Source organism: Nerophis ophidion, linkage group LG19, assembly GCF_033978795.1.
Source record: "Nerophis ophidion isolate RoL-2023_Sa linkage group LG19, RoL_Noph_v1.0, whole genome shotgun sequence".
NCBI lineage: Eukaryota > Metazoa > Chordata > Actinopteri > Syngnathiformes > Syngnathidae > Nerophis > Nerophis ophidion.
This window is the reverse complement of record NC_084629.1, coordinates 41,998,444-42,017,812: the sequence shown is the minus strand read 5'-3', so window position 1 is coordinate 42,017,812 and position 19,369 is coordinate 41,998,444. Positions and strand designations below refer to the sequence as shown.

Genomic DNA, 19,369 nt, shown 5'->3' with positions numbered 1-19,369 from the left:
GATACATGCTGGAGTGTGAGTTTTTAAACACATAATAAAAGCTGCCCTGTAGTCCTCCACACACTGGATGCATGCTGGATTGTGAGTATTTAAACACATAATAAAAGCTGCCCTGTAGTCCTCCACACACTGGATACATGCTGGAGTGTGAGTATTTAAACACATAATAAAAGCTGCCCTGTAGTCCTCCACACACTGGATGCATGCTGGAGTGTGAGTATTTAAACACATAATAAAAGCTGCCCTGTAGTCCTCCACACACTGGATACATGTTGGTGTGTGAGTATTTAAACACATAATAAAAGATGCCCTGTAGTCCTCCACACACTGCATACATGCTGGAGTGTGAGTATTTAAACACATAATAAAAGCTGCCCTGTAGTCCTCCACACACTGGATACATGATGGAGTGTGACTATTTAAACACATAATAAAAGCTGCCCTGTAGTCCTCCACACACTGCATACATGTTGGAGTGTGAGTATTTAAACACATAATAAAAGCTGCCCTGTAGTCCTCCACACACTGGATGCATGCTGGAGTGTGAGTATTTAAACACATAATAAAAGCTGCCCTGTAGTCCTCCACACACTGGATACATGCTGGAGTGTGAGTATTTAAACACATAATAAAAGCTGCCCTGTAGTCCTCCACACACTGGATACATGTTGGAGTGTGAGTATTTAAACACATAATAAAAGCTGCCCTGTAGTCCTCCACACACTGGATGCATGCTGGAGTGTGAGTATTTAAACACATAATAAAAGCTGCCCTGTAGTCCTCCACACACTGGATACATGCTGGAGTGTGAGTATTTAAACACATAATAAAAGCTGCCCTGTAGTCCTCCACACACTGGATACATGCTGGAGTGTGAGTATTTAAACACATAATAAAAGCTGCCCTGTAGTCCTCCACACACTGGATACATGTTGGTGTGTGAGTATTTAAACACATAATAAAAGCTGCCCTGTAGTCCTCCACACACTGCATACATGCTGGAGTGTGAGTATTTAAACACATAATAAAAGCTGCCCTGTAGTCCTCCACACACTGGATGCATGCTGGAGTGTGAGTATTTAAACACATAATAAAAGCTGCCCTGTAGTCCTCCACACACTGCATACATGCTGGAGTGTGAGTATTTAAACACATAATAAAAGCTGCCCTGTAGTCCTCCACACACTGGATACATGTTGGTGTGAGAGTATTTAAACACATAATAAAAGCTGCCCTGTAGTCCTCCACACACTGGATACATGCTGGAGTGTGAGTATTTAAACACATAATAAAAGCTGCCCTGTAGTCCTCCACACACTGGATACATGCTGGAGTGTGAGTATTTAAACACATAATAAAAGCTGCCCTGTAGTCCTCCACACACTGGATGCATGCTGGAGTGTGAGTATTTAAACACATAATAAAAGCTGCCCTGTAGTCCTCCACACACTGGATACATGCTGGAGTGTGAGTATTTAAACACATAATAAAAGCTGCCCTGTAGTCCTCCACACACTGGATACATGCTGGAGTGTGAGTATTTAAACACATAATAAAAGCTGCCCTGTAGTCCTCCACACACTGGATACATGATGGAGTGTGACTATTTAAACACATAATAAAAGCTGCCCTGTAGTCTTCCACACACTGCATACATGTTGGAGTGTGAGTATTTAAACACATAATAAAAGCTGCCCTGTAGTCCTCCACACACTGGATACATGCTGGAGTGTGAGTATTTAAACACATAATAAAAGCTGCCCTGTAGTCCTCCACACACTGGATACATGTTGGAGTGTGAGTATTTAAACACATAATAAAAGCTGCCCTGTAGTCCTCCACACACTGGATACATGCTGGAGTGTAAGTATTTAAACACATAATAAAAGCTGCCCTGTAGTCCTCCACACACTGGATACATGATGGAGTGTGACTATTTAAACACATAATAAAAGCTGCCCTGTAGTCTTCCACACACTGCATACATGTTGGAGTGTGAGTATTTAAACACATAATAAAAGCTGCCCTGTAGTCCTCCACACACTGGATACATGCTGGAGTGTGAGTATTTAAACACATAATAAAAGCTGCCCTGTAGTCCTCCACACACTGGATACATGCTGGAGTGTGAGTATTTAAACACATAATAAAAGCTGCCCTGTAGTCCTCCACACACTGGATACATGCTGGTGTGTCAACAAGCTGCAGTCCGGCAGTTGAATACCGTTTTTCCTTGAATTGCCGCCGGGGCGCTAATTAATTTAAAACCTCTTCTCACTCCGGCACTTACCAAAGGCATGCGGTAAATTTAGGCCTGCGCTTATAAATTTGAGTGTGATGTAAGTATACCATCATGAAAAGCACATTTAATTAAAAAAAACGTTATTATGGTCTTACCTTTACTTATAAATGAAGTCCATGCGCAGCTCCTTCTGATCAAAAGCATCAAAAACTTGTTTATAGAAGTCTTCCTTATCTTTCTTCAGTTTTAAAAGTCTCTCTGTCTCGATGGAGATCTTCCTTTATTACCTCCTGCTTCGATTGAAAGTCCAGTTTAGAAAACTGTTTTATTTTAGATATGTAATCCTCCATGTTAAAAGTGCAAGCGAGAGGAAAAAATAAACGATCACTGCTCACTCTTGCTGCTTGTTGTCACTTCTTCTGCAGCCGAGTAGTCGCAAGAAGAATCAATAGCGCCCTCTACCACCAGGAGGCGGGAATGACTCATATTTGACACACGCAGCTACGGTATATTAATAAAACATAGCTGATTACTGTTCTTTTTAGCATATTCAATAGCTTGGACCTTAAATCCTACTGAATAGCTCTTAATCTTCTTCCCTTTATGCGATTTCAAATGATTGAAATCAGCCTCCTCCATTTTGAAAATGATGACAGGTGAAGTGTCACTCGTGACGTGACGAGTTTGACCCGGTGGAAATTTTAGGCATATGCTAATTATTTCGTGAAACGAGTTTGACCCGGCGGAAATTCTAGACATGCGCTAATAAAAATAACATTTTGCGAAACGAGTTTGACCCGGCAGTAATTCTAGGCAGGCGCATACTCTATACCCGGCGGCAATTCAAGGAAATACGGTAGCTGAAAGATGAAAAAGAGAGGACCTAAAGTACAGACCTCAACCACAATGCATCAGAATGTCTGACGTCCATTACACCGGTCGCCTGGGGTCCCCTCCAAGGTTTCTTATTGTCATCCCATTGGGCTGAGTTTTTTCTTGCCCTGATGTGGGATCTGAGCCCAGGATGTCGTCGTGGCTTGTGCAGCCCTTTGAGACACTGGTGATTTCGGGCTATATAAGTAAACATTGATTGATTGATTGATTGATTGATTGAATGTACCGTAGGTTGTGCGGGTGTACCTAATGAAATGGCCGAGTGAGTTGACATGAGGACAGTTTTATGTGTTATCTCTTCAGTGTGAGAGCGGCGCTTAAATCTGTTTGCTGTTAAGTGAGGGCCATAAAGTGACCCTGCTTGAGTGGATGGACAACACGGGGGGGCGGGGCACCACGGAGCAGCTTCCTGCCAGGGCTGAATGTAGCATGAATCCACCTTAATGGCGGCAAAGCAAAGACTCCCCTCTGTGACAATTGAGGCCCATCATGCCTGGATGGATAACAATCCCAATGAAGAGCGAGGTAACGGGCTTTTAAAAAGGCAAAACGGCTGAGCTGCAAATGTGGGAACCTACGGACAATAACAGAGCCACGCTGCTTGAATGGTGGTTTAATTCTTCTTGCCATTACAACTGGAATTCATCTTTTTTGTGTTTTTTTTTGCTCAGTACTTTTAACAGAATCAAAAAGGATGCCATCATCTGGTGTTTTATTTTTTTGTCTTTCAACACACACTACGAGGACAATATGACATTTTTTTCACTCTCCAAAATTTGTTTTGGGTACTGGAATAACTGGGCTGTACCGGACTATTTTCTGTTGCGGCAGGGGGTGGATTGATTGATTGATTGAAACTTTTATTAGTAGATTGCACAGTACAGTACATATTCCGTACAATTGACCACTAAATGGTAACACCCCAATAAGTTTTTCAACTTGTTTAAGTTGGGGTCCACGTTAATCAATTCATGGTTATGAGTTGGGAAATTGTGTTAGATGTAAATATAAACAGAATACAATGATTTGCAAATCCTTTTCAAGCCATATTCAGTTGAATATGCTACAAAGACAACATATTTGATGTTAAACTCATAAACTTTTTTTTTGTTGCAAATAATAATTAACTTAGAATTTCATGGCTGCAACACGTGCCAAAGTAGTTGGGAAAGGGCATGTTCACCACTGTGTTACATCACCTTTTCTTTTAACAACACTCAAACATTTGGGAACTGAGGAAACTAATTGTTGAAGCTTTGAAAGTGGAATTCTTTTTTCATGTAGAGCTTCAGTCCTTCAACAGTCCGGGGTCTCCGCTGTCGTATTTTACGCTTCATAATGCGCCACACATTTTCCATGGGAGACAGGTCTGGACTGCAGGCCGGCCAGAAAAGTACCCGCATTCTTTATTTTACGAAGCTACGCTGTTGTAACAAGTGCTGAATGTGGCTTGGCATTGTCTTGCTGAAATAAGCAGGAGCGTCCATGAAAAAGACGGCGCTTAGATGGCAGCATATGTTGTTCCAAAACCTGTATGTACCTTTCAGCATTAATGGTGCCTTCACAGATGTGTAAGTTACCCATGCCTTGGGCACTAATGCACCCCCATACCATCACACATGCTGGCTTTTACACTTTGCGTCGATAAGAGTCTGGATGGTTCGCTTCCCCTTTGGTCCGGATTACACGATGTCGAATATTTCCAAAAACAATTTGAAATGTGGACTCGTCAGACCACAGAACACTTTTCCACTTTGCATCAGTCCATCTTAGATGATCTTGGCCCAGAGATCATCTGGATGTTGTTGAAAAATGGCTTTCGCTTTGCATAGTAGAGCTCTAACTTGCACTCACAGATGTAGCGACCAACTGTATTTAGTGACAGCGGTTTTCTGAAGTGTTCCTGAGACCATGTGGTGATATCCTTTAGAGATTGATGTCGGTTTTTGATACAATGCCGTCTGAGGGATGGAAGGTCACGGTCATTCAATGTTGGTTTCCGGCCATGCCGCTTACGTGGAGTGATTTCTGCAGATTCTCTGAACCTTTTGATGATATTATGGAGCGTAGATGTTGAAATCCCCAAATGTCTTGCAATTGCACTTTGAGAAAGGTTGTTCTTAAACTGTTTGACTATTTGCTCACGCAGTTGTGGACAAAGGGGTGTACCTCGCCCCATCCTTACTTGTGAAAGACTGAGCATTTTTTGGGAAGCTGTTTTTATTCCCAATCATGGCACCCACCTGTTCCCAATTAGCCTGCACACCTGTGGGATGTTCCAAATAAGTGTTTGATGAGCATTCCTCAACTTTATCAGTTTTTATTGCCACCTTTCCCAACTTCTTTGGCACGTGTTGCTGGCATCAAATTCTAAAGGTAATGATTATTTGTAAAAAAAAAAAAAAAAATGTTTATGAGTTTGAACATCAAATATGTTGTCTTTGTAGCATATTCAACTGAATATGGGTTGAAAAGGATTTGCAAATCATTGTATTCTGTTTATATTTACATCTAACACAATTTCCCAACTCATATGGAAACGGGGTTTGTACTATCAGCAAAATAGTCATCACACAAGTTCATCATCATAGTAAATACATTGAATTAGTCACATTATTTACAGCTTTATGTTCACTTTGTTAATTGGTGAAAAGAACATCTGTACTTTTGTTTGGCTTTTTTTGCCAAGTATGAACAGCCGACCATTTTTCATACTGCTTGTTCTCTTCAAGGTCACAGATAAGCTGGAGCCTATCTCAAACAACAGTGGGTGAGAGGCTGAGTACACCCTCTTCAACCCTGGAGGGGTCGTGATATTTTCATAATTTGTGTCTACACCACGGGGGTCAAACTCCAGGCCCGGTTGCCAGATGCGGCCCACGATATTATTTAATCAGGCCCGCAAACACCTGGAAATGATTTGTGTCATTAAAGTACTTCATATTTTCTCACTAAATATATGTACTGCTTGAAATTGCATACATTTTCAACTTTAATAGTGTCCGATACTGCGATGAGGTGGCGACTTGTCCAGGGTGTACTGCGCCTTCCGCCCGATTTTAGCTGAGATAGGCACCAGCGCCCCCAAAAGGGAATAAGCGGTAGGAAATGGATGGATGGATAGTATCTAATATTGCAACACATTTTACAGTATATTATCATACTTTCCAAAACATTTTTTGTCTAAATAAAAATGCTTAACTTTACAGCAAACTGCCCATCAAATACAAAAAAATGCCAATAAATTTTACGTTGTTATTTACAGCACATTACTGTGAATTGAGGAAAAAAAACTACTGTTTTTTACGTTAAAATTCTGCCAGTTTTTGACAGTGAAATCTAGGGTTGTTGTTTTTATCGGTTTGGAAAGACCGTACGTTTGTTTTTACGCTACAAAAACCGGCAGCTAAGTTGCCAGAATTAAAAAAAAAAAAAAGGACTTGTACAGTTTTTCCATGAACAATATAATGTTTTAAAAAACAATGTACGTTTAACACAAAAATTGTGGCAACTAAGCTGCCAGCTTTTCCGTAAACTCCCTCAAAAAACAGTGGTACGGTTTTTCCATTTACTGTAAAATGTTTTAAAAGATTAAAAAAAAATTTTTTTTACAGTAAAATTTGGGAAATGTAAAGTTTCTACTGTAAAATCGTCAGTCTACTTAAAACTATAACATTAAAAATGAAATCCAGAGGCATATTCATACATTATTCACTGTTAAAAGTCATAACTGCCCTCAATGAAAACCACTTTTTGACAACCCTGTTCTACACTCTAGTATTCATGTTAGAGTGATACCCAAGCCTGCAGCTAGGTGCAGCAGTGCTAAGTCTAATCAGCAGACTTCCTGTTCGACCCAGTAGAAGTAGTAAGTACACGAGTGTCCAGAGCTGACAGACGGAGGAATGTGAGACAGGACTGAAAAGGAAAAGGTGGTCGTAGTCTTTAGCATTTTTAAAGAACTTAAGACCACATTTTAAATTGCAATAATGATCTAGAAATGAGGCAACGTTTATGTCTGCTTCAAACACTGGAGGCTATCTCAGCTGCATTCGGGCGGAAGGCGGGGTACACCCAAGACAAGTAGCCACCTCATCGCAAGAAAACATAAATAAAATAAAATATATATACTAATAATAATATTAACTTCTGATATTTAAAAAAAATAATTTATAAGTTAATTAAAAAATAATAATACTATTAACTCGTACATTAATTTCTAAAATATTAGAAGCTCCCTAAATATAATACACTTAAAATGTAAACAAAGTTTAGTTATTTGGTTTACTAGAAAAAATAACTTACAAATTAATTTGAAAAATTACAACAACCTTAAATAAACATTAACTCAACATTAAAACATTTTTGAACAGGCAGGATTTATGACTCATTGTTATGCACACATCCATCCATCCATCCATCCATCCATCCATCTACCCATCCACCCATCCATCCACCCATCCATCCACCCATCCATTCACCCATCCATTCACCCATCCATACATCCATCCATCCATTCATCCATCCATACATCCATACATCCATCCATTCATTCATCCATCCATCCATACATCCATACATCCATCCATTCATCCATACATCCATCCATTCATCCATACATCCATTCACCCATCCATTCACCCATCCATTCATCCATACATCCATCCATACATCCATACATCCATCCATTCATCCATACATCCATCCATTCATCCATCCATCCACTTACTACTGTTTGTCCCTTTCGGGGTCGCGGGGAGGTGCTAAAACCTATCTCAGCTGCATTCGGGCGGAAGGCGGCGTACACCCTGGACAAGTCGCCATCTAATCTAAATAAAAATAAAATAATAATAATAATAATAATAATAATATAAACTTCTAATATTTAAACAATTTTTAAGTTAATAAAAAAATAATAATAGTATTAACTTATACCTTAATTTCTAAATTATTAGGAGCTCCCAAAATATAAAATAAAATACACTTAAAATATAAACAAAGTTTAGTTTGTTGGTTAACTAGAAAAAAATAAATAATAACTTATAAATTAATTTGAAAAATGACAACAACCTTAAATAAAAATTATTAAATGTGTAAATCAACATTAAAACATTTTTGAACAGGCAGGATTTATGACTCACTGTTATGCACACATCCATCCATCCATTTTTCTACCGCTTGTCCTTTTTGGGGTCCCTGGAGCCTATCTCAGCTGCATCCGGGCAAAAGACGGGGTACACCCTGGACAAGTCGCCACCTCATCGCAATAAAAAAAAAAAAATATATATATATATATATATATATATATATAATAATATTAACTTCTAATATTTGAAAATTTAATTTATGAGTTAATTAAAGAAAATAATACCATTAACTTATAAATTAATTTCTTAAATATTAGAAACTCCCAAAATATGAAATAAAATACACTTAAAATATAAACAAAGTCTAGTTAGTTGGTTAACTAGAAAAAAAATAAAAATAAATGACTTATAAATTAATTTGAAAAATTACAACAACCTTAAATAAACACTATTAAATGTGTAAATCAACATTAAAACATTTTTGAACAGGCAGGATTTATGACTCACTGTTATGCACACATCCATCCATCCATTTTTCTACCGCTTGTCCTTTTTGGGGTCCCTGGAGCCTATCTCAGCTGCATCCGGGCAAAAGACGGGGTACACCCTGGACAAGTCGCCACCTCATCGCAATAAAAAAAAAAAAAATATATATATATATATATATATATATATATATATATATATAATAATATTAACTTCTAATATTTGAAAATTTAATTTATGAGTTAATTAAAGAAAATAATACCATTAACTTATAAATTAATTTCTTAAATATTAGAAACTCCCAAAATATGAAATAAAATACACTTAAAATATAAACAAAGTCTAGTTAGTTGGTTAACTAGAAAAAAAATTAAAATAAATGACTTATAAATTAATTTGAAAAATTACAACAACCTTAAATAAACATTATTAAATGTGTAAATCAACATTAAAACATTTTGCAACAGGCAGGATTTATGACTCACTGTTATGCACACAGTCGTATTATTTTATTGCATTTACACAAAGGGAAAAAAACATCTGTGAAAAAATGTAAGAAAAAGAGCAAAAATAATAATTCATATTAATATACACAGTCACCAATTATTCAAAACTGACCCGAACTCTGTTTTTAGCATTAGTTTCAAATAAGTAAATATTAATATGGCCCCCGCATACTTTCACTTTTCAGTATGCGGCCCTTGGTTGTAAAAGTTAGGACGTCCCAGAACTAAAGTATCAATATTTTGATTTGAGGATCAATATTAGAGCATAAAGATCTGTTTTTTTTTAAATTGATTGATTGATACTTTTATTAGTAGATTGCACAGTTCAGTACATATTCCGTACAATTGACCACTAAATGGTAACACCCCAATAAGTTTTTCAACTTGTTTAAGTCGGGGTCCACGTTAATCAATTCATGGTACAAATATATACTATCAGCATAATACAGTCATCACACAAGTTCATCATCATAGTATATACATTGAATTATTTACATTATTTACAATCTGGGGGGTGGGATGTGAATGGAGGAGGGTATTAGTAAAGTGTTGAAGTTGCCTGGAGGTGTTGTTTTAGAGCGCTTTTGAAGGAGGATAGAGATGCACTTACTTTTACACCTGTTGGGAGTGCATTCCACATTGATGTGGCATAGAAGGAGAATGAGTTAAGACCCTTGTTAGATAAGAATCTGGGTTTAACGTGGTTTGTGGAGCTCCCCCTGGTGTTGTGGTTATGGAAGTAGTTTGACATGTACTTTGGTATCAGGGAGGTGTAGCGGATTTTATAGACCAGGCTCAGTGCAAGTTGTTTTACTCTGTTCTCCACCCTGAGCCAGCCCACTTTGGAGAAGTGGGTTAGAGTGAGGTGTGATCTGGGGTGGAGGTCTAAAAGTAACCGGACTAGCTTGTTCTGGGGTGTTTGGAGTCTAGATTTGAGGGTTTTGGAGGTGCAAGCGTAATGGAAAAATGGTATCAGAGGTATTGAAATGTCAGTTTCGATCCGCCATCACTAATGCCAAGTAGGAGGTGCTTCACCCCTCCCCTCGCTCCACTCATCAGCGTCTTTGCCAAACAGAGTCTTTAGTTCTCTCGGTTTTTGCCCCGCCTCTGTCTGTCTACAAACTGAAAGCAAAAGTTGGCAGGTGGCAGTCACAGTTTCATCCACCACTTCCTTACCGCCTTCTTCATAGTTTTTGGCAACAACCACACCTTTTTTCTGAGTTATAAATGATAAATGGGTTGTACTTGTATAGCGCTTTTCTACCTTCAAGGTACTCAAAGCGCTTTGACACTACTTCCACATTCACACACACATTCACACACTGATGGAGGGAGCTGCCATGCAAGGCGCCATCAGGAGCAAGGGTGAAGTGTCTTGCTCAGGACACAACGGACGTGACGAGGTTGGTTCTAGGTGGGATTTGAACCAGTGACCCTCGGGTTGCGCACGGCCACTCTCCCACTGCGCCACGCCGTCCCTTAATTTTGAGTTGTGTTGTGTGGTATAAAAAATCCACAATGTCTTTATTTGGTATGAAAATGGGCCTGTTTTTTGGGGCGGTATAGCTCGGTTGGTAGAGCGGCCGTGCCAGCAACTTGAGGGTTGCAGGTTCGATCCCCGCTTCCACCATCCTAGTCACTGCCGTTGTGTCCTTGGGCAAGACACTTTACCCACCTGCTCCCAGTGCCACCCACACTGCTTTAAATGTAAAATGTAGATATTGGGTTTCACTATGTAAAAGCGCTTTGAGTCACTCGAGAAAATGCGTTATATAAATATAATTCAAAATTCACTTTTTCAATGATTTCTTTCCTCAGAAATAAAAAAAAAAAGGCAAAAAGTTACCCTCCTATGTTGCAGGTATTTATGAGGTGTGGCTTTACCCTGTATGTACAGTATACAGCAGGGGTGTCCAAACTTTTTCCACTGAGGGCCACATACTGAAAAATCAAAGCACGCGGGGGCCAAGTTGATATTGTTTCATTTTCAAAACCAATACAATGTACACTTTTTTTTTTTTTTTAATTGTTGGGGCTCCCCTTAAAGTTAGGTCTTAAGGACCCAGAAGCGTTTCAGTCTTAAACAAGGTTCAAAATAAGTCATATATTATTTTTCTCAAAAAACCCTTTTGAATCGCTAATTCTACTTCATTATTTGTTTGACTTTTTACGAGCTTTTTGTCGAAACCCAAATTTTTTAAGGCAAAATACAAAATACACAATATTTTTCCAAAAAAGATTTTCAAAGTGAAATATTTAATGTGAATTAATTGGATCCATAAATAGGTCAATAATTCATAGCAAAATGTATTTGAATGTATTTATTTTTTGTTTTTTTAGCAAAGACAGTAAACACTAAATGGTCCCTAGTGTGTGAATGTTGTTTGTTTATCTGTGTTGGCCCTGTGATGAGGTGGCGACTTGTCCAGGGTGTACGCTGCCTTCGGCCCGATTGTAACTCAGATAGGCGCCAGCGCCTCCTGTGACCCCAAAAGGGAATAAGCTGTAGAAAATGGATTAAATTCCACTAAAATACTTTGGGATCCAAAAGTGCCCCACAAAAAAAAACGTCATTGTTTTTTAAATATATTTTTTATTTTTCGTTCAACACTTAAATCTCTATATCAGCTTCAGATAATATATTGTAACTGGTTTAGTATATTTTTAATAACAATCAATACGATAATTAGTATAATTAGTATTAGTATATAATTAGTATGGACATTTTTTTTTTTTCAAATTTTCATATTTTTCATGTTTTTATGTTTGTTGTATTTATGTCCTTTTTGTCCTTAAATCAATCAATAGCAACATTGATTTTTATTCATTATTATTTTTTGACAAATTGTTTAAAAAATGGTGTCATTAGAGTCAACAATGCAACTTTTTCTCGTTGCATTTCACCAATTTTCTCTTTTATTCCACTTTTTAATGTTGAAAAAATATATATATATTTTAGTATTTCTAGAATGATGTCTTGCGGGCTACAAATGTCCCCCGGGGCCACACTTTGGACACCCCTGGTATACACTATATTGCCAAAAGTATTTGGCCACCTGCCTTGACTCACATATAAACTTGAAGTGCCATCCCATTCCTAACCCATAGGGTTCAATATGATGTGGGTCCACCTTTTGCAGCTATTACAGCTTCTGGGAAGGCTGTCCACAAGGTTGCAGAGTGTGTTTATAGGAACTTTCCACCATTCTTCCAAAAGCGCATTGGTGAGGTCACACACTGATGTTGGTGGAGAAGACCTGGCTCTCAGTCTCCGTTCTAATTCATCCCGAAGGTGTTCTATCAGGTTCAGGTCAGGACTCTGTGCAGGCCAGTCAAGTTCATCCCCACCAGACTCTGTCATCCATGTCTTTATGGACCTTGCTTTGTGCACTGGTGCACAGTCATGTTGGAAGAGGAAGGGACACGCTCCAAACTGTTCCTACAAGTTTAGGAGCATGGAATTGTCCAAATTGGTATCCTGGAACATTCAAAGTTCCTTTCACTGGAACTAAGGAACCAAGCCAACTACCCCACACCATAATTCCTCCTCCAACAAGTTTCACACGCAACACAATGCCGTCCGAAATGTAGGGTTCAGTCCATAGTGGATCTAACATAATAGTGAGAGTCCAGTCCATAGTGGATCTAACATAATAGTGTGAGTCCAGTCCATAGTGGATCTAACATAATAGTGAGAGTCCAGTCCATAGTGGATCTAACATAATAGTGTGAGAGTCCAGTCCATAGTGGATCTAACATAATAGTGTGAGAGTCCAGTCCATAGTGGATCTAACATAATAGTGAGAGTCCAGTCCATAGTGGATCTAACATAATAGTGAGAGTTCAGTCCATAGTGGATCTAACATAATAGTGAGAGTCCAGTCCATAGTGGATCTAACATAATAGTGTGAGAGTCCAGTCCATAGTGGATCTAACATAATAGTGTGAGAGTCCAGTCCATATTGGATCTAACATAATAGTGAGAGTCCAGTCCATAGTGGATCTAACATAATAGTGAGAGTCCAGTCCATAGTGGATCTAACATAATAGTGTGAAAGTTCAGTCCATAGTGGATCTAACATAATAGTGAGAGTCCAGTCCATAGTGGATCTAACATAATAGTGAGAGTCCAGTCCATAGTGGATCCAACTTAATAGTGAGAGTCCAGTCCATAGTGGATCTAACATAATAGTGTGAGAGTCCAGTCCATAGTGGATCTAACATAATAGCGTGAGAGTCCAGTCCATAGTGGATCTAACATAATAGTGTGAGAGTCCAGTCCATAGTGGATCTAACATAATAGTGGGAGTCCAGTCCATAGTGGATCTAACATAATAGTGTGAAAGTTCAGTCCATAGTGGATCTAACATAATAGTGAGAGTCCAGTCCATAGTGGATCTAACATAATAGTGAGAGTCCAGTCCATAGTGGATCTAACATAATAGTGTGAGAGTCCAGTCCATAGTGGATCTAACATAATAGTGTGAGAGTCCAGTCCATAGTGGATCTAACATAATAGTGAGAGTCCAGTCCATAGTGGATCTAACATAATAGTGTGAAAGTTCAGTCCATAGTGGATCTAACATAATAGTGTGAGAGTCCAGTCCATAGTGGATCTAACATATTAGTTTGAGAGTCCAGTCCATAGTGGATCTAACATAATAGTGAGAGTCCAGTCCATTGTGGATCTAACATATTAGTTTGAGAGTCCTGTCCATAGTAGATCTAACATAATAGTGTGAGAGTCCAGTCCATAGTGGATCTAACATAATAGCGTGAGAGTCCAGTCCATAGTGGATCCAACATAATAGTGAGAGTCCAGTCCATAGTGGATCCAACTTAATAGTGAGAGTCCAGTCCATAGTGGATCTAACATAATAGTGTGAGAGTCCAGTCCATAGTGGATCCAACTTAATAGTGAGAGTCCAGTCCATAGTGGATATAACATAATAGTGTGAGAGTCCAGTCCATAGTGGATCTAACATAATAGCGTGAGAGTCCAGTCCATAGTGGATCTAACATAATAGTGTGAGAGTCCAGTCCATAGTGGATCTAACATAATAGTGAGAGTCCAGTCCATAGTGGATCTAACTTAATAGTGAGAGTCCAGTCCATAGTGGATCTGACATAATAGTGTGAGAGTCCAGTCCATAGTGCATCTAACATAATAGTGTGAGAGTCCAGTCCATAGTGGATCTAACATGATAGTGTGAGAGGCCAGTCCATAGTGGATCTAACATAATAGTGTGAGAGTCCAGTCCATAGTGGATCTAACATAATAGTGTGAGAGTCCAGTCCATAGTGGATCTAACATAATAGTGTGAGAGTCCAGTCCATAGTGGATCTAACATAATAGTGTGAGAGTCCAGTCCATAGTGGATCTAACATAATAGTGATAGTCCAGTCCATAGTGGATCTAACATAATAGTGATAGTCCAGTCCATAGTGGATCTAACATAATAGTGATAGTCCAGTCCATAGTGGATCTAACATAATAGTGTGAGAGTCCAGTCCATAGTGGATCTAACATAATAGTGATAGTCCAGTCCATAGTGGATCTAACGTAATAGTGTGAGAGTCCAGTCCATAGTGGATCTAACATAATAGTGAGAGTCCAGTCCATAGTGGATCTGACATAATAGTGTGAGAGTCCAGTCCATAGTGGATCTAACATAATAGTGTGAGAGTCCAGTCCATAGTGGATCTAACATGATAGTGTGAGAGACCAGTCCATAGTGGATCTAACATAATAGTGTGAGAGTCCAGTCCATAGTGGATCTAACATAATAGTGTGAGAGTCCAGTCCATAGTGGATCTAACATAATAGTGTGAGAGTCCAGTCCATAGTGGATCCAACATAATAGTGTGAGAGTCCAGTCCATAGTGGATCTAACATAATAGTGTGAGAGTCCAGTCCATAGTGGATCTAACATAATAGTGATAGTCCAGTCCATAGTGGATTTAACATAATAGTGTGAGAGTCCAGTCCATAGTGGACCTAACACAATAGTGAGAGTCCAGTCCATAGTGGATCTAACATAATAGTGAGAGTCCAGTCCATAGTGGATCTAACATAATAGTGTGAGAGTCCAGTCCATAGTGGATTTAACATAAAAGTGAGAGTCCAGTCCATAGTGGATCTAACATAATAGTGAGAGTCCAGTCCATAGTGGATCTAACATAATAGTGAGAGTCCAGTCCATAGTGGATCTAACATAATAGTGAGAGTCCAGTCCATAGTGGATCTAACATAATAGTGAGAGTCCAGTCCATATTGGGGCCAGCAGGAGATCATCTTGAGTGGACACAGGTCAGCAGTGCAAAGATGTCCCCAACTGATGCACAGATGAATGGTCCACCCCGGGTGCCGACTTTGGACAGCTAGCGCCTCATCTTTGGTCACTGAATCTGTGCCCCCCCTCCCCCCACGGAGATAGAACAGTAGATGTCCTTTGCAATACATTGTGATGGTTTTGTTTAGAAAGTAGTTGAAAACACTTGACACAAAACAAGTTAAAAAAAAAAAACGTGAGTATAATTCCACCTTTTGTCATCGTGTTTTTTCCCTTCTCTCCCAGAAGCGGCGGCACTGAGTGTCAGAATGAGATGTCGTCTCATAGCGGCTCCTTTGTGCAAATCAACTTCGATGACATCCACTTCTTCGAGAACTGCGGCGGCGGCAGCTTCGGGAGCGTGTACAGGGCCAGGTGGATCAGCCAGGACAAAGAGGTGGCGGTGAAAAAGCTGCTCAGGATTGAGAACGAGGTGGGAGTCATAATTGCCCCTGGGCTTTTCATGTACCTTTTTTTTTTTTTTTTTTAATTGTCACTATAGTAATCATCCTAATTGCCGGCCCATTTAGTGGGATGTGGGGACTGGTGCACACGTCACTCATGGTCATTATACTCCCCCACCACCAAAGTGCTGTCGCCAAAGAAACATGACTTGGTTCGGCACACGGATTAGCCCCGAGGTCCTCGTCGCAGGCTCATTGTCTTTAAGACCTAAAATATCTTATCTTTCAAATCTTTCTAGTCAATTAAAGCTTCATTTGTTGGCCACTGACAGTGTATTCAGAATAGGGATCACGCTGCTGTAAGGTATAAATGTCATCTTTTGTGTTTTTACTTGCATTATCTTCACTCTGCTAACTACCCTCCACTATGACACTAACATAGTACGAGTAATAAACACCTTCAATGAATACCATATTTGCCAACCCTCCTGGATTTTCCGGGAGACTCCCGAAATTCAGCGCCTCTCCCGAAAACCTCCCAGGGAAAATTTTCTCCCGAAAATCTCCCAAGATTCAGGCGGAGCTGGAGGCCACGCCCCCTCCAGCTCCACGCGGACCTGAGTGACGTGTCGACAGCCTGTTTTCATGTCTGCTTTCCCAAAATATAAACAGCGTGCCTGCCCAATGACGTAACTGTAGAATGATCGAGGGCGAGTTCTTGGTTTCTTATGTGGGTTTATTGTTTGGCAGTTTCATTAACGTCCTCCCAGCGCGGTAACAACACACAACAACAGCAGCCACGTTTTCGTCTACCTTAAAGCAGTTCGTCTGCCGTATACAGCAATGTTGTGACACTCTTAAACAGGACAATACTGCCATCTACTGCACATGCATATGGTTAGAAAAATAGTGACAGAGAATAGAACAAGGATGGACGATTCAACCCTTAACTCAACAATGAGTAAATGAGTGTTATGTGTGTGTATATGTGTAAATAAATGAACACTGAAATTTAAGTATTTATTTTATTTACATATATATCATAAAAAAAAAATATATATAGCTAGAATTCCATGAAAGTCAAGAATTTCTTATATATATATATATATATGAAATACACAATCATTGGTACTTGTAACTTTGTGTGTGTTTCGCTTTCAGGCTGAAATCCTGAGCGTCCTGAGCCACCGCAACATCATCCAGTTTTATGGCGCCATCGTTGAGCCTCCCAACTATGGAATCGTTACAGGTAGGATTTAGTTTTTCCCCCTCCCCAAAGTATTGAGCTGCTAAGTGAGACCTTGCATGTGTGCCGCAGACCATGCAGCCTGGAATGTGTGGAGAGAAAAATGTTGCATGAGTCACAGGCAATGAGTAATTATCTGGGTTGCCATGGTAGCATTAGGATGTTTTCTCCGGTGTGCACGTATATAAACAGCGGCTACCGTATTTCCTTGAATTGCCGCCGGGGCGCTAATTATTTTAAAACCTCTTCTCACTCCGGTGTTTACCAAAGGCATGCGGTAGATTTAGGCCTGCGCTTAAAAATTTGCGTGTAATGTAAGGATGCCATCATGAAAAGCACCTTTAATAATAAAAACGTTATTATGGTCTTACCTTTACTTATAAATGAAGTCCATGTGCAGCTCCTTCTGATCAAAAGCATCGATAACTTGTTTATAGAAGTCTTCCTTATCTTTCTTCAGTTTTAAAAGTCTCTCTGTCTCGATGGAGATCTTCCTTTATTACCTCCTGCTTCGATTGAAAGTCCAGTTTAGAAAACTGTTTTATTTTAGATATGTAGTCCTCCATGTTAAAAGTGCAAGCGAGAGGAAGAAATAAACGATCGCTGCTCACTCTTGCTGCTTGTTGTCACTTCTTCTGCAGCCGAGTAGTCGCAAGAAGGATCACTAGCGCCCTCTACCACCAGGAGGCGGGAGTCATTTAATGACTCATATTTGACACACGCAGCTACGGTATATTAATAAAACATAGCTGCTTACTGTTCTTTTTAGCATATTTAATAGCTTGGACCTTAAATCCTACTGAATAGCTCTTAATCTTCTTCCCTTTATGCGATTTCAAATGATTGAAATCAGCCTCCTCCATTTTGAAAATGATGACAGGTGAAGTGTCACTCGTGACGTGACGAGTTTGACCCGGCGGAAATTCTAGACATGCGCTAATAAAAATAATATTCGGCAAAACGAGTTTGACCCGGCAGTAATTCTAACCAGGTGCATACTATATACCTGGCGGCAATTCAAGGAAATACGGTAATATCATTATTAATTCCTTTTTGATCATCACCGTCCTCATAGTAAATCTCACTGACAAAATGTCAGACTAATGTAAAAATAAATTGTATCAGAGGGATGTAAACATACCTTGATGCACTTTATTGATAAACTGTGATTATACAAAACCCCAAAAGCAGTGAAGTTGTCACGTTGTGTAAATGGTAAATAAAAATAGAATACAAAAATTTGAAAATCCTTTTCATCTTATATTTAATTGAATAGACTGCAAAGTCAAAATATTTAATGTTCCAACTGAGAAACTTTTTTTTTGTTGCAAATAATCAAACTTGATTTAATGGCAGCAACACATTGCAAAACAGGCATTTTTACCAGTGTGTCACATGGCCTTTCCTTTTAACAACACTCAGTAAAGGTTTGGGAACCGAGGAGACACATTTTTGAAGATTTTCAGGTGGAATTCTTTCCCATTCTTGCTTGATGCACAGCTTAAGTTGTTCAACAGTCCGAGGTCTCCAGTGTCGTATTTTACGCTTCATATTGCGTCACACATTTTTACCCGTACCAAAATATTGTTGTCGGGACAACACTAATATGTAGTGCATACTGCAGATGGACTATTACAGGTCTGGGCAATTATTTTGACTCGGGGACCAAATTTAGAGATAAAAAAGTGTGTGGGGGCCGGTATATCTATTTTTAGGAACACTAATACAAAACCTCACAATAATGTCTGATTGAATTCTAAAAACGTTATGACAGACCGCCTTAAAAACAGAATTTAATTTTACATGTTTTTACTGAATGAGACACTGCTGCTCACTGCTCCCCTCGCCTTCCAGGGGGTGATCAAGGGTGTTGGGTCAAATGCAGAGGATATCTTCGCCACACCTAGTGTGTGTGTGACAATCATTGCCATCACACCCCCTCTCCATCCACATATTTTACTATCAAGCCAAACACGACAAAAATGCAACAAACAGCAAAATATGAAAGCGAAGGGTAAAGAAAAAACTACTATGTGATATATGTGATATATCACTAAGCTTTACAACTTTGTTGTAAAAATATCCTTCCACGTCTGTCCCTGACACCCACATTTCACACTCTGTGGAAACACTCCCCACCCACACTGCTTGGTGCCTCCTCTGAGCTGCTGG

At 39.3% G+C, this 19,369-nt stretch overlaps 1 protein-coding gene across 6 annotated transcripts in view; it reads left to right on the top strand.

The window, feature by feature from the left end:
* The window catches only part of map3k20a (mitogen-activated protein kinase kinase kinase 20a), a 120,097-nt gene that overhangs the window by 11,324 nt on the left and 89,404 nt on the right, over nucleotides 1–19,369 (top strand). For 5 of the 6 annotated variants that reach the window (XR_009802995.1, XR_009802993.1, XR_009802994.1 and 2 more), the window contains exons 2-3: nucleotides 15,794–15,980; nucleotides 17,113–17,200. Coding sequence is in view for 3 of the 6 variants with exons in the window: in XM_061880021.1 (XP_061736005.1) it covers nucleotides 15,794–15,980; nucleotides 17,113–17,200 (275 nt within the window). In the remaining 3 variants the exon portion in view is untranslated. The remainder of the gene's footprint in view (nucleotides 1–15,793; nucleotides 15,981–17,112; nucleotides 17,201–19,369) is intronic. The other variant, XM_061880023.1, reaches the window with a different exon arrangement.